General features: G+C 34.8%; 2 protein-coding genes across 2 annotated transcripts; both read left to right on the plus strand.

The window, feature by feature from the left end:
• Positions 1-848: 848 nt before the first annotated feature.
• Positions 849-10,625, plus strand: TRIADDRAFT_50727 (uncharacterized protein; the record flags this gene model as incomplete). Its single annotated transcript, XM_002115445.1, has 16 exons — positions 849-886; positions 2,015-2,120; positions 3,367-3,510; positions 3,718-3,825; positions 3,978-4,144; positions 4,304-4,436; positions 4,564-4,639; positions 4,729-4,793; positions 4,872-4,937; positions 5,050-5,129; positions 5,217-5,286; positions 5,400-5,504; positions 5,601-5,651; positions 5,782-5,879; positions 8,409-8,410; positions 10,585-10,625. 16 exons carry the CDS (start codon positions 849-851, stop codon positions 10,623-10,625), a joined length of 1,350 nt encoding a protein of 449 aa, XP_002115481.1.
• Positions 10,626-10,857: 232 nt separating this feature from the next.
• TRIADDRAFT_59460 (uncharacterized protein) lies at positions 10,858-15,555 on the plus strand (the record flags this gene model as incomplete). The annotated part of the gene is made up of 18 exons (XM_002115446.1): positions 10,858-10,913; positions 11,661-11,851; positions 12,077-12,160; positions 12,337-12,421; positions 12,515-12,622; positions 12,734-12,819; positions 12,899-12,937; positions 13,024-13,242; positions 13,438-13,555; positions 13,632-13,677; positions 13,784-13,887; positions 13,964-14,051; positions 14,137-14,204; positions 14,318-14,407; positions 14,501-14,656; positions 14,762-14,910; positions 15,094-15,180; positions 15,428-15,555. The coding sequence occupies 18 exons, from the start codon at positions 10,858-10,860 to the stop codon at positions 15,553-15,555; spliced, it is 1,902 nt and encodes a 633-aa protein (XP_002115482.1).
• Between the last annotated feature and the right edge of the window lie 1,043 nt (positions 15,556-16,598).

The raw sequence follows: 16,598 nt of genomic DNA on the forward strand, positions 1-16,598 counted from the left end.
GATTTTACGCATTGCCCGAAGAACCTGCTATATGCAGGGTGTCTCATCGAAAATCGACGACGATTGAAGTTCTATGAAAACACAATTTCAACACCAAATTAGACAACTTTGGTATCAGTCTGTTGCAAATAAGACGCTTTATGTAAATATGTAATTTCAATTGACATAAAAACCTTCTACATACAAGGAGATTAAAGGCAAGTGGAAATATTGCTTGTCGGAGTATTTTGATGGTAGGATTATACTGTACAACAAAACTATTTTTGCATCATCGGTCCAGAGGTAGCGGACAATTTGAAAATTATCCAAATCCAACCCGATTTTACGCATTGCCCGAAGAACCTGCTATGTGCAGGGTGTCTCATCGAAAATCGACGACGATTGAAGTTCTATGAAAACACAATTTCAACACCAAATTAGACAAATTTGGTATCAGTCTGTTGCAAATAAGACGCTTTATGTAAATATGTAATTTCAATTGACATAAAAACCTTCTACATACAAGGAGATTAAAGGCAAGTGGAAATATTACTTGTTGGAGTATATTTTAAAAGGGAGGTTGATAATCGGACATCATGGACGTAAGGAAGTTTTCTTCCACCATCGTAGTCGACCCAGTACAAGTACATGTATTATGATTGCATACTGTATGTAGTATACCGTACTATGGTAATAGTGCCTATCCTATGGCTGAGTAGAGGAGTCTACAGTACAACAAAACTCAGCCTGGCTGTACTGTATGTGTCCGCTCCCGGGACCGTCCGCACGCCCATCCATCCGACGCAACCATCCACCTGGCTTTTGCTCGAGGTGCTGCCATTAGTACAAAAGCCATCCAAGAATTCATCATGGCGCTGTCTACCAAAGACATGAATTCTCTGCTTAGGTAAGAATGATCATTTCCAATCGATATCCTTGTCCAATACCTCATTTATTCGTAAGGATAATGTATTGATGTTCGTGGAGAATCCTTTGATTGCCATGATAAAGTGGTAGATCTACTGTAAATAGTCTTGAAAGTTGAACTCGTCTATGACAAGGTTATTGTCGTCGAGGACGAAACAAGTTCCAACGCCAGTCTACAATTGCTTTTACGACGAGCCGGCATCAACTCGGATTTGATTTTGACACTCTTGTATCTACCTGTACTCATAATTTCATATAGCTATTCGTGCTTTATTAGCTGTTATTCATTGGCCATGACAGAGGATGCCATTTTTTCATTCAATGCAATGGAATCGTCTAATCGAATTATGAATAAGGGAAACTTTCACATACAACAACTTGAAAGGCAAATTCATTCTGCTATTCGATTGATCATGCTGCTTGAACACGTTCACTATTGGCGATCATCGACTCAACATGCCGATAACATAGTCTGTGCTTAATCAATCATCTGATGCATACAGTTTTACTTCACTTAGCAAGGCTAAAGCTATGAGCCATGGCATGTTGATCTCTCAATCAGTATTACGATGCCAAAACGATCAACTCTGTCCTTCGTTGATCACGCCATTGATCCATGTCATGATTGCAATTACTTTGAAATTGCAATCTTTCAACCTCATCAATCACAAAGATGGAACAGAAAGGGATCAATCCTTCTATTCTTTCTGTTACATCAACAAGTAAGATTGGCTTGCAGTCATTTTATCCTTGGCTAATAGCCTATTCTATCTATACACTAACTTGGATAGACTTTGGGTAAAGACTGTATCCCATCTTCTGCTTTGCTTGAGCCATTTTATTTTACTAGATAGACGCAAAATATTCACAAACCTCGCTCGCTTGCAATCATAAGTAGTAATAGCAGTGTGTGATAGATGATGCAGGGTATTTCACCCAGTCTAAATCTCAATATCCAATCACAATGATGGATTGATGAAAGCATCACTGTCTTAAATAGTACCATCATGACTATCATTAGTAGCCATAAAATGAACATGATTTACAATTTCAACCCTGTGGTGAAAATTACTTTTCTTTCCTTTGCTATTTTGATTGTGACATCTAGTGTTATTTCCGAAGAAAATTTGACTGTATCTTCCTTGGAATCTTTGGCCTCTTCTGTTCATCATTTCTTCGGTAGACAGGATCATTTCAAGTTAGGAACAGCGATGGTAAGAGAGATTAAAGTCATTTTCTAATCTTTTTTTTTTTGGACCGATATAATGATACTAAATACATTAATTTTATCAATGGCGATACTTAATTTATACAGTGTAAATTTGCTGACATGCAATTGTATGATAGTTAGCATTGCACTATTTTATATCGTCATTTTAAAATCATCTTTCCTATGGTAACTACGACTGTCAACAGGGTCATTATGTGTAATAACATGCTCCAAAGTAGCAATAGTCACATTATAGTCATGACAAACGCTACCAAAGTATAATATTGACAACAACTATTTATTCAATGATGATTTATTCACGCCTGGCTCAAAGTATCCATATTATGCGGCTACTTCATACTTTTATGCTATTGAATTTCGATATCGGATTGCTATCAAGGTCTGCAAAAATTAAATTTCCCTTTCTTTACTGTACTTAGCTGTACCTAGGATAAAATTTTGATACCTAGCGCATTAATCGTCAATCATGTTGATGTCCTTGTAAAATGCAAGAATAATAGACTTGCTAACAAAGTATCAATATCATAATTTTTAATATCCATTTTGTGTGAAATTCGCGGATTCAAAGGCTTTTCAGTCTTGCCGATATAGAATGAAGTATCGACATATGAATGTGCAAACATACTTCCGTTAATCGAATTCATTCTATATAGATATACATTACTAGTGTAAGAAAGATACATACTGTGCAATATTCTATAATTATGCTATTTTTGAATATGTTTCCTATTAATGATACGATACTAGTCGCGCTTCTATCACTTTCCCAGTGTGAAGAATAATATAATAGACTAATCTCCTACTTATTTGAAAACAATTTTGACCATTTTTGATGCAGATGATGGCCTTAACAGTTTTGAATATCATTTGAATGTTTGAAAGTGATCATAAACTTAAAAAAACTTCTTTTTTTTTACAGCTACTTTATCAAACTGCTATATAATGCGTATTGGCAATGTGTATGATAGTGTTAGAGCTACCCTATATTGCTACCACTCTTGATATCCGTGTCGATCGATACAATGTAATAATAGTACATTCGATTGATTGTAATGACAGAAATTATTATCACACAACTACCAGTACGATCCTATATTGCTTTAAAATCGTACTAGCTCTATGCACTTTTCATTTTTCGTAGACAAGAAGAAAACTGTTATACTGTGCAGGATCAATGACTATAAACAATAAATAAAATATTAATGTCTTTTGTTCATGTTGGAAAATAGACGGTTTTACTGCAGCAATCGGACCTGCTCTCTGGTTCCGCTCAGAAATGTGCTATCATCTATCTGCTATATGATATGTACCGTAACGAACCAATTACATCAAATCCTTTCGCTACCGTGTTTGCTTATTTAATGCTGGATAAGGTAATCAATCGATCACGACTGCTCGTGGGAACGTAGCTATATATCACATTGTTATATTTTTTAGCAACTGTATCGTCATGACAAATATCGGGTGCATTGCTAACTCTATTCAATATATAGCTAGCACAAGTGGACGTACTCTAACCGTTTGAAATGACTATTAATACTTTGTATCTATCGGATCTTTCTTGGTCTTTTCGCATGTAGGATCAGTCTAGTGATATTGGTGTTCCAGAAAAGACTCTGTTGCCACCTTTGACACCGGTTGAAAAGAATTTCTTATACCAACTTATCAAAGGGCCACCATCAAAAGATGTAAGTTGTTTATTACTGAATAAGGAAAAAGTTATAACTCTATTTTTATACAATATATTGATTTTGCTAGTTATGATTATGTTGCGACTTGACACAGAATAACCTTGACAAATAGAGAATAAAATTCTTCATGCTTTACATTCAAAATTCAGTTGCAAAAGAAGACGCCTACCCAAGTTGCTAATGGAGAAGCTGATCCCAATCAAGTGTATGATGTAGAACCGTTTCTAGAGATTTTACGGTCACGATTTGTCCAAACCCCGTTATGTAATAAATCTGGAATATCTTGTGTTATAGCCGATCCAGATAATGAGAAAAGGTACCGTAGTCCTGTCTATCGATCCTTTCCTTACTTGATAATAGTAAATTATTGACTATACCATGGTAGTTCATAAAATTGTTGGCATCGATTTCATATAGATTATAGCTGACGATAGTTAACTAATCTGTATAATTAAATCTTGTAATTGTTCAATAGTATGACGTTTGATATCAACGAAAAGTCTCAAGTGATTGAATCGTTACTAACTGGAGAGTGTTCGGTAGTAACGAAAGCTTTCCAACCTGATTTCTGTTGTCTTGTTCCTCCCTTATTGAAATACGATAATGAAGTAGGTTTATGTTCTGAACATAAATAAGACGATACACATAACTGCATTCTACTGATTTACCAAACTGTTTGTGTACCTACCTTTGTTTGAGCAAAACGTAAGTGTTGTAATAATTTGACTGCATTAGTTGACGTTTATGATTCCTGATGGTGAAGAACGCGAATTTGAATGGGATAGAACAATGTGCACTAGTAATAGTGTCGGTACGTAATCCAGTGTTAGTTAAATTATCTTCTAATACTTTTGCAACTTTAGGCATATGCTAAACTATTCATTGAATTTATAACCATAGGTCTAGAAGTTCGCAGATTAATTGCTAAAGCTTTTACTGGAGCCTTGTCAGCCCAAGAACAACAGGTATGTTATTGTAATCTATTTTGGATTGGTAGTTGCTCACTATCTGATATGATTATTTTTGTCAATATTCTACTACAGCAAGTTCTTTCCGAATTAGAAAAGGATCAAAAGTTAGTGTACCATATTGGAATTACTCCGAGTAAGGTAAAAAGAAATACGCCTACTTCCCAGAAAGTAATTGGGTATTTATTACGTTGGTTATTCGCCATTAAGTCATTTTACCCTTTATTACATGTTTTTTCCTCTTGAAATTTAGTTACCTGATCTTGTTGAAAATAACCCACTAGTTGCTATTGAAGTATTATTGAAACTAATGAAATCAAACCAAATCTCTGAGTAAATTTAAAACTATCTAATCTTTTGAAGCAATAGTGAGATAAAAAACTTGAATATGAATAAGCAATGTACTTTATTTCTACGCAGATATTTTTCTACCTTGGTAAATATGAATATGTCATTGCATTCTATGGAGGTGGTTAATCGCTTAACTACGGTACAACGTTAATCAGGATATTTCTCTGTACAATCGATTGGCTGCTAGCTATCCGTTATGCCCATGCATATGATGAAATCTCTGTTTAACATACACATGTTATTAACTTGTAGGCTGTTGATCTTCCTCCAGAATTCCTTCAGTTGTATATTTCCAACTGTATTTCTAGTTGTGAGAATACCAAGGATAAGTATATGCAGAGTCGTTTAGTTCGTCTGGTAAGCAAAATTTTGATCTTATTTCAATTGCAGCTATCACTCAATTGTACTCTTCTTTACGTACCTGTTTGAACAATTTACAATTCCTGTCAATAGGTTTGTGTATTCTTACAGTCTCTGATCAGAAATAAAATTATTAATGTTCAAGTAAGTTATCAATTGGGGTTGACTGTACGCGTTTTGTTCATCAAGCGCCAATTGCTTCTCTTTCAAAGTCAAAATTTAAAGCAGTCGGTAATGTTTTTGTAATAGTCTATCATCATTGTACAATTCATAGGATTTATTCATCGAAGTACAAGCCTTCTGTATCGAGTTTAGTCGAATTAAGGAAGCCGCTTGTTTATTTCGCCTTTTAAAAAGCCTTGATCCAAATGAGTCAGATCAGAACAACAAAGATGCGAGAGACGGTGAAAAAGAGAACGAATAGCGTTAACTGAAGTTGTAATTACTTCGTTATTATCGAGTATTTTCTCAGACATAAATGCCCAATCGACTGTATTAAAAACTGTACATACAATAGGGTTAACTATTTTAGTACCTTTTGCCAGTCTTTGGCTGTCAATTCAAAATTCGAAGGTGTAACCAATTAAAAATCAAATTTCTTGGAAATAAATGTTATTTTATTTGTCACCGTTAATGGATGAACGATTCAATATTTGCATGTTTAATATAAGAATGACTATACCAGTAGGATGCTTTCGTGAAATTGGTCCTGCAACATACTATAGTCATTTTAATTTATCATAGTAACTTAGTCATAAAATAGTTTTGAGTTTTTCAAAAAGATATTCTTTTCTCCGTGATTGATTCACTTGGTTCCATTCAAAATAAGGAATCTATAAACGTACATATAATAACAATAAAGGTTACGCTTCATATACATGGTAATACCAATACTGACTACTCACGAACTCTAATGAACTACCGAGAGTTGCAGTAAGATTTACGCTATTATCATGTACCTGGATAACCTGATGACCAAGCAAACTTAAATGCCTGTATTTCATTTCGGTAGGTCCTTTAAGTTGGTAAGAATCAACGAGAAAATGATCAGGGCCATCGACTTCGATGCAAATGGATTGATTAATATTGTTCGAGTCATTGTCATGACTCGATGGATCTTTGCCGTTATACTGTAAAAAGATATCGGTAGAATATCCACAATCTAATTTGTATTCGTTAAAAATGCGATAATTTTGATCTTGACAAAGGGGAACCAATTCATTATATACACTTTCATGTAATCGAGACTTGTTTGTTGCTTGATCTATAAAGCTGTTGAGTAATTTTTGACGATAAGACTGAGAAAGTAAGTGATCATGATTGGAATTATATTCAAGCCTAGTCGCCAGATCGATTTGATACAATTGATGCTCGCATTTCCGTTCACCTGAAATTCAAACATACATATATGTATATGTTAAAGTTCAATCAATCAGGTTAGACACTTGGAGCACAAAATATTATCAATACTAGCACCGTGAAAGTCTAATAATTCATTATTTCAGGAGTGCACATACATACAGTATAATACGCATTTGATTCATTACTGGAAACGACTAATTGTTAGATTGCCCTTACATTTCAGCCAAATGATGTCATTCTAATTGTAATTTCATTTTGTTGAATACATTAAAGACTATAGCACTTTTGTCCTACTCTTTTGAATCTACGAGTGTTTCTACATTGAATCAATATATAAAATGCTGTAGATCAACTGTAGACTTTATTGTTAAGCAGTTCAGATGAGTAACTTACGAACTGTGTGTAACTGACCTTTCTTCTATAAAGCTACTGTAAGGATTACGTATTCGAGATCATGAACTGATAAACGAGTTGATTCAAATACCCGATTATAGCAATATAATTTACACAATGCGGATTGTAATGTTCCTATCCTCAGTATTTAAACATATTTCTAGCCTGTATAACATGCTGTCAATACTAGCATAATAATTGTTCAAATTTCATTTTTTGCTAATCAAGCTATCCAAGTTTAGTACCATAACTACAAGCCGAATGCAACTTTTCTCTCTTCAACAAAGCTATTATTGTCATTATGATTAAGTCAGAACGATGAAATGTTATGCAGTAATGAATTTCAAATACCTTGTAAATCACTTTGGTTCATGATATCTTGGACAAAGTTAGGTTGTAAGACTATAGAAATCAACTCTAACGGAAATTGTTTCATAACTATCAGTGACCACACAAAAGTAGTTAATTCAAATGGTTGGAATTTAGTGACGGATTTAATCCCTTGACTTATCAACATATTATTGATTGGCTGAACGCTAAAATTTAGGTTAGAAAATGACCAAGCGATATTAGCAATACTTTGGCAATTTAAATTTTGACTTTGAGTCAGGATATGATCAACTAATTCGGTAAATAGAGGTTTGTGCAAATAAGACTGCCAAGAATATGCTAGCGCAATATTTGATAATCCTTGTGGTACGACATCTGGTAAATGGGTAATTAAAGTATCGGCCAATTTATCGTACATATCTTGATTAAATATCTCTAATTTACTCATAGCCCAAATACTGTTACATAAGTCCTGTGACCGAAAGCTACCAATTTGTTGTACTCGTTGCTTAAAGATATCAATAGCTTGCCTACTTGGAGTATAATTAACAGTTGCAAGCGACCATAACACTAAAGATAAATCATGCGAATAGAATTGGCGGATATTATTGATTGTAGAAGTAATTAGTGTATCCATTATATCTTTACTCCAGTAATTTATCTTTGCTGACGCCCACATTACTGTAGCTACATATCGAGGTGGCAAGATTTTGATTTCTTGAATTATTTTGGAATAAATAATATTTAACATTTTATGATGACTATAATCAGCTAATGCAAATATTCTTAGCATTGGTATGATATCTTCTATTATAGGGGTAGGAGAACTGATCTTGTCCATGGCTAGCTGAATGACGGATTGAAACCAAGGGCGATTTTGGCATTGAGCAGTAAGGCATGACCACAATATTAGGCGTACATTTTTAGTGTTGACTTTATCGCTTCTACTTAGGATAGTGGTTATACATCGATGGAAAAATTGTTCATCAAAATATCCGATAGCTGTATATAGGTGTAAATAAGAACACAGATCGTCGATAGCGAAATCCTTTAAATTTTGCTGGAGTAAATGTTGCATAGTAGTGTGTAGGAAAGGTTGATTGATATAATGATCTTTCTGTCTAGCATGAAGTTGTAAGATGTATATTAAATTTTTTGGAAACCATTTTGATCTATCTTGCAAGAATTGATCGTGACAGTACCCCAATAAAGGAGTGACATCATAGTTTAGCTGTGATAAGGTAAAGAGTATGCGAATAAAATCAGTATTGGTTATCGTGTCGATATTGGACTGAACTCGATCCCTGATTTTGGTCAATATAGCATCATTGTTAAACTGTAATTTAGCACAAGCCCAGGATACATTGGATAACTCGTACCATTTCATTTGATTAGCATGTCGAAGGAATGGATCAATTAATTGTTGCAAGAGTGTATCTTCCATCCAACCAATCTTTCCTAATGTATAGAATATCGTAGCCACTTCTAATGCATTGAATTTGGCTGCACGCTGACAACATTCATCCAGTAATGATCGCAATAATCGAGTAGGTCGATCATCAATTTTACCTATCATCCACATTGTAAGTAGAATTTCTTTATTGGATAATTGATTAACCTGTTGTTGTGGTATTGCATCTAAGTTTTTCAAAACTTGTTCAAGTCTTTTATTCTGTTTAACACTGATCAATGCATGGCTGGGTAAATTCTTGGCTCTGATGAATCGATTGACAAATGTAATCCACCCGGATATTTTTTGCTTCTTGGTAGAACTAGGATTTCGATTGATCACCAAGTCATTCTCTTTAGTGTCTACTTGGCATTGCTGATTGAGACTGGTTGATTGAAAGAGAGCTAATTGTTGGTGAGCTATTAATCGCCTTAATCCATTGCAAGGAAAAGCCTTTACTAATTGCAGCGCAGCCACCTTTTGCATGATGGGTCCCAATTCAATAAATGCTGTGGACGGTGTGGTGACGTCTATCTGTCTTCTCCGTAGCAGTCTCGTACAGTGTACAGTGGTTGCAGTACAGTATTTATCATCCAAACATGCTTCTGAAAAAGTAGCACGATACGGCACGGTTCAGCATGGTTCGGTACGGTTCAGTATGGTACGGTACGGAGGCCCAGAAGGCTCAGACGATCACTCTGTGGACAGCATGCAGATATCCTTCTGAAATGCCTACAGAACAGTATACTGTACTCACATTATAGTATACTGGAAGCAATTTTGCCAAGTTTTAGCCAAATGAACTCAGATTTTGGGGGTTGATTTTACTAAGAACTAGCAGACAAACGTATTGAAGATGAAGGATTACAGTAGTGTAGGCCATGGAGGTCATGGATGGCCTTACTGTACAGTGTACAGTACTGTACTGTACAGCTGAAATGGATGTTTACAGTACCGTCACTCAAACAGCCTGAACCAGACTGGACCAGAATGGACTAGTTCTAGTTTAAGCAACTTTGAAAAGCTCCAATATTGTAGGAGATTTCAAGGACAGTTTAAAGGGCTTAAATTAGCAATATGAGCAACAATTCATTGTCAAGACAGCCTAATGATATCGTTTATACGTTTATGCCAGTACTAGACATGATTGATTTAGCAAAATCCAGTGCAAAACTCCATTTTAAGACTAGCTATTACGCTCGATCTAGCGTAGTGTACTGGAATCTATGGATAGTTTTGATGGGTTTCGATAAAGCGACACAAGGGCAGTTGAAGCACTGCCCTGACTGGTGTATTAGACCACTCCTATAGTAATGTACTATTTATTCCCTACTGCAGCGATCAGAGTGGATAGCCACTTACGTTGCCATAGTGATATTGCAGAAGATGGACTAAGATGGACTAGACAGATCGAGTAAATGCTGCAGCAATTAGTGATTGATTCAGCGCAGTCCATTCAAATTACATCGGCCCACCAAGAAGGAGAAAGTTCATCAAGTCTAGCCAGTCTACAATCCAATCGTCATTCATTTCATAGCCAAGTGGTGGATGGAATAATCTGCTTGCAACCTGCACCCAAGTGATGGTTACCTGGATAAGCTAAAGAGAGTGAAGAATAGCTCAAATTGAATATTGCATAGGATAGTATTCTACTGTAGAGATTGATTGAGCCTTGTTGTCTTGGACTACGGTGATTAGTTCCATTACAAAGTTAATCTACACTGGAACACGACTGAAATAACGTTGGTAGTAAAACGATTAGAGCAGACTACCGGCGCCAAATCCATTCATTAATTCATAGACAAGCCGACCGCCATGTTTCGAAAACCATTTCGTGTTAAATCATCGACAATCACCAGGAAAAGTATCAGGTAGAGGCTGAGATTAGTTGAATGAGAGATGAATCATGAGGAAATATCAATTATTGCACTAGAGCAAACTTGTTTGTTATGTTGTAAACATGATGACATCATCCATACCAATCAAATAATTCTAGACGGAATAAGTGCAAAATTTGCCTAGCATAAATGTACTATTGACAAGAAAAAAAATGAGTTCGGTGTCTACTGTACCGTTGTTTTGTACAGTACATCTCTTGATTGATCGATCGATATCTTCATAGTGTGAGTAAAGGCCATGACTGTGATCGAATGACGTGTACAACTTTGACATGATAGTGTACATATTGACAATTACAAGATATGAGAGACTCCTAAGAAATCTTCCTGCATACCCAATGACTAATCAAGGTTCAGCGAGAACAAATCGATGATGAGAGTACAGCAGTGTGCTTATGTTCGCTTACATTCAATTAATTAATTATTCCTTGTATGCTTATGTTAGTATACTCGCTACATGTTACTCTATGTGCACAATCTACAGCAATGATAGTCCGAAAATTACAGTTTTATCTACTCTACAGCATACACAAGTACGTTCGTATTTCATCGTATCCACTGTCAAAATTCTCATGAATAGGAAAGTAAAATTTGAACTACGAAGACTACGTCGTATTTCATAGTTTGCCCAATAAAGGGAAAGAATTAACTTGCGTATATCATCCAATACTTTCATTTGCCAATCTATTACAATAATTTCGTATTTCATGCAATCAATAGGAGGAAATTGCGTGCGGATATTATCAAGCAGTTTGCTTCTCTAACTGAAGACGAAGTCAATCAATTGATTCCTTCTAAGGAAGAACTGACTGCGACCATTGCTATTACTCATAGTAAAGAGGAAGTTGTCATTTATTCTATTGCTGGAGAACCGTTGCTTTTTACTTATAACAATACCTTATACCCCACAGGTAGCTAGAAAATGTATATCCTAAAAATGTTATTATACCTGTATTACAGATTGAATCGCCAATTACTGATCCAAGTCAATTTTTAAACTAAGAAAGATATAGTTAAAGTTTCTTTTGCAACGATAGCATGACGATAGCTATGATGGCCATTTCAATCTGGTTAAGCTTTGAGGGAATGAGTTTGCCTATACCAGAAAATCGATATTAAGTATTTACCTTTTCTAGTGTATGCAGCATGGATGCTACCTCATCTTTTACTTGCCATGATTACCTGGCCGAATGTCTTTGATAAAATGATATCTGGAGCTGGTAAGGATTATCGTATATTTAAAATCTAGATATCGTATCATAAGTTTTATCGTTTGTTCAATTATACTATTGAAGTTGTATATGACATTATTCTGAATGTAATATCTAAATCTTGGGAATAGTAAGGTAAACTTTAGGAGATACATAAAGAATTGATAACATTTAAATTGCTTTAGACTTAATGCTACCGGGTGTGACGGCAGTGAGCCATGTTGAATGGGTAAAGCATCAAGCATGTACTATAGCACTTAGCGACTGTTTGTAAGTTTAATTCTGTATAAGGATTGAAATGACGCTGTATGTTCCCGCAAAGAAATGATAAATAAATGATACTTTTACAACTTCCCGTTACAGAGTTCCAGTTGCTGTTGGTTTAACAGCTGTGTCACGTCAACAAGCCAAAGATGCCAGAATGAGAGGCAAAGGGGTCTATGTGTTGCATACTTATCGGGATTACCTATGGTAAATCGATAAATGAGCTTTCTGAATGTGTGCCTGTATTGATTGTGAAATAATGAATAGGAAAATTACTTAAGCGAGATTAAATCAATGGATATGCCTTGCTTGTAATAGGGAATTTGGAACGAAATGCAAGGCGCCAACACAATGCATGATAAATACTTATTCCTTAAGAGGATCTACAGACACACTACAATTAGGTAATTTTATGGCTATTTTCATTTCTTATAATATTACAAACTAGAAGATGTTGCTTGCTAATAAAAATTATTTCTTTAGAAAACTTAGCAATAGCTAATGATCTGGATCTATGTGAAGGTAGTAAATTAAATTACTAAAAATACCAATCGTAAAATCTAAACTTCATGGATGAATATTATAAATAATTCTCGATTTGTAATTAGAACAAGAAAGTATAGACCAAAGCGGGATGAATGAAAGGGAAGGATCGGCTGCGTTAAATATAACGACAACAGCAACAGATGATAGTAAACAAATCGGCGACCCTTGCAAAGTAGATAGTAACAACGATAGTACAGGGCGAGAAGGTGCTACTGAAGAGAGTACCCAAGAAGCAGAAGGAACTGCAACTGAAAACTCTGAAGTTGCGATAAATCCAACAGGTAATCACCATCACGTTTTATAGATTTGCTCATACAGTATTCGTAGTACATTAATTTAACTTCGCTTTTAGCTAATTTTCTTGGGCAGTTGCAATTTTATTGAGCCACTTTATCCGTAAAAGGATATAAGTTCGTATCTTTAACTTGTCTAAGCAATCAAATTAATCTGTGTTTGTTTATATTCTACCATTGCAGATACTATGGATCAACTATATCAGAAATGTTTTATGAAGGCAGTCATTTCTTGCTTGCGAAACAAGACAGAACTACCCTTACTCGCTAGTTCTTTTAATAGAATTATGCAATCATATTGGTAATACAGTATGTAATTTGTTAGTCTTCTAAGATCTAGAGGATATTGTATACTTAATTATGTAATACTATTTTAGTGAAGAGGGTGAAAATTTAAACATCAAGAAATCTAGCTATAAGAAGGTATTCATATCATAAAGTTGTAGCTTACTGCAATTTCTTATCAAGATGGTGTAGAATCAATTACGAATGCTGATATAGAAAATTGTTTATTTGAAACTTGCTTTAGTTCCTAACTTTTCTGAAAGTAATGAAGGAATGGGGTATAATTGATTTCAAAGATACTGCGCGTGGAGTGCAAAGCATTACAGCTATACAGCGTGGACATCCAGAGTATGCTTTTAGGATTACCTTAACTTAATATAAATAAAAATTTCACGTATATAAAATGCGTTATAATATTTGATAGGGTCAAGGGCTTTGCCGCAAATTATCCAGTTGAAGAAGTAACCGAAATTCCTAGCGAATCGAATGACGATGCTTTAGTTTGGGAAAAGGTTTAATTTGCTAGCTATTTTAAGAATTAACTCTCATCTTTACCGACTTTAAATATTAATAACTAATATTAACACAATATATTAGGGTCCAATAATTGAAGAGTTATATATGGCTAATAAACAGACGGCCTTCATCTTCAGTAATTTAGATTGGTAAATAAATCAATATTATTAATTTACTAAGATTAAATCTTAATATCATATAAACGCATCATTACCGACCATTTCCTAGACTATTCTAATATAAATATGTTCTTAAACCGTAGGAAGAACAAATTATTCAATGTAGCTGATGTTAGAGCAGCTATAACGTCCTATATAAAAGCTCATGATCTCATTAATCCACATCAGACGCGGTATAGTCGTATGAATATGAATTGCTTATAGTGACCGCAAATAGATCTGTCTTGTAAGACTTTGCAATCCAAAATATTTTTTGTACTTTTTAGCCTAGTAAATTTAAATGATGCTTTGGGAAACTGTTTATTAACCAAGAATGATAAAGGCAATGCTTTATCTTGGGAGGAAATTATGAAGCGTTTTACGGCAAAAATGAGTAATTGCCATCAGATTATACTACCTAATGATGATAGACCAATTTTGAGGTATAATTTAGCTTACTGGATGTAATACAAGCAAGATAGATGAATTTATGCTGTAGATCGGCATACCAAATAGAATGAAATTTTATTGCCTTATGATTACGACAGAAAAGGAAAGGTTGATTTAATCAATGTATCGATTGTTCGAAGAAGTGGTAACAAGAAAGTAACGCTCATTGATAATCTAGAAAGCTTTGGCATACCTGTTGATAAATTTATGCACACATTGCAGAATATGGCCGCTGCAAGTACATGTAGTAAGTCTGCTAATGAAACTGTATTTGTTTGTAGCATATCGATCTTATTACGGTAACAATGCTGTCGTAAGCTGATTCAAGCTACCTGAAAGCGATCTTTTATGTGAATTTTTAGAATGGTCATTGTCAGGATATTTTAAACTTTTATAAAATTTGAACAATTGGTATGTTGTATTTTTAAAGCCTATTCAGTACCTGGGAAAAAAAGTACTGGGACGCAAGTTATGGTTCAGGGAAGTCAAATTAAAATTGTATCAAGAATTTTAATTGGTTAGTGCGTAACTAATGGTATTAAATAATAATCAGGAAATAGTATTTTATGGCGAATCCTAAAGAATCATAACCTTTGATTGATATTTGATACGGCATTTTCTATTAGAAAATTTGAAGATACCCAAGAAATTTATAACAGGGATTGGTAAATAGAAATGGAGGCATTATACAAACCTGGCAGGACATGGTCTCTAGCCACTATTTTAATATTTGAATTAATAAATAAAAAGAATTAACGTTGCAGCTATTATGAATCAAACCGTGCCTATCGAAGACGTTGGTTTACTTGCTTGGTATATCCGAACTGATCCATCCCATTTTAACCAAGTTATAGGAAGCGCTAGGTGTACTAGAAAATTGATTACAGTATAAGCCCAATTACTGTACATGAAGTTAATAAAAATTACAGTCCATTTTTTGTCTCATGCTCACTGGTATCATATCTAACCTGAGGAAATAAATACCATGCAGTTCTCTATAGATAGCAATCGTAGACAGTGCATGATTACTACTGCATAACTATATTATGATTGCATTTCTCTGTATTCCTGTTCTGTATATAAAAGGTAAAAAGGGGGCAATAATAGCCTTTATTATAATTTATAAATCGAGGACTGCACATGGTAGCAGAACTGTTCTTGCTTATTGGTGCAGTAAAACCAATTTCAGTTATATTAATATTCAAGACAAATACACTCGCTTGCTGAACTAATTTATCTTTCCCCGACACTCGGGCAGTTTCGACTTTCGATAGTAGTAATGATAATCCTATAGTGTGCGCGTATACGAGCGCTATAATACTGCAAAGTATATAATGGAAGCAAAATATCTACTTGGTAGTGCTAGTATCTTACTATGCTATCCATTTTTTGAAGCACTATAAAATCATTTTATATATTAATTTTGAATTATAATCAAATACTTCTCCATATTCCTATAATCCATCCCCGGTGGGGATTGCCCCTAGTAAATGGGTAGTAAGGTAGCCTCTGTCCATCTGTCAGACCTGGTTCGTCTACAAATCCTGATCACAATAGAGAACATTAGACTTTGCTTCATTGAATGTATGTTTCTTTTGCCTATTTATACTTCAGGCTTGCTCTCTAATTTTAAATAACATTCTCAATTTCTTCTTGACTCCTTATTCAGTAGCTGTGTTACAACTACGATTCCTTACTCATTAATTCCCCTTTAATTAAGACACTCCAGCCTCCATTTCCAATAACGCCATGTTAAGTACTGCGGTCGTTTGCGCAGTCGCAGTCTGCTACGTGCGCCATTGCCTGACTAGAACAAAGAAAGAAAAGCAACAGACGACCAAGGAGGGAGGTATACCAAACCTAGGTTAATCAATACTAGTCTAGTATAGAATCAAATGTGGAATAGGGTGTGGAGACTAGGAGATTTTCTTGCAG

Source organism: Trichoplax adhaerens, genomic scaffold, assembly GCF_000150275.1.
Source record: "Trichoplax adhaerens TRIADscaffold_11 genomic scaffold, whole genome shotgun sequence".
Classification (NCBI taxonomy): Eukaryota; Metazoa; Placozoa; class Uniplacotomia; order Trichoplacea; family Trichoplacidae; genus Trichoplax; species Trichoplax adhaerens.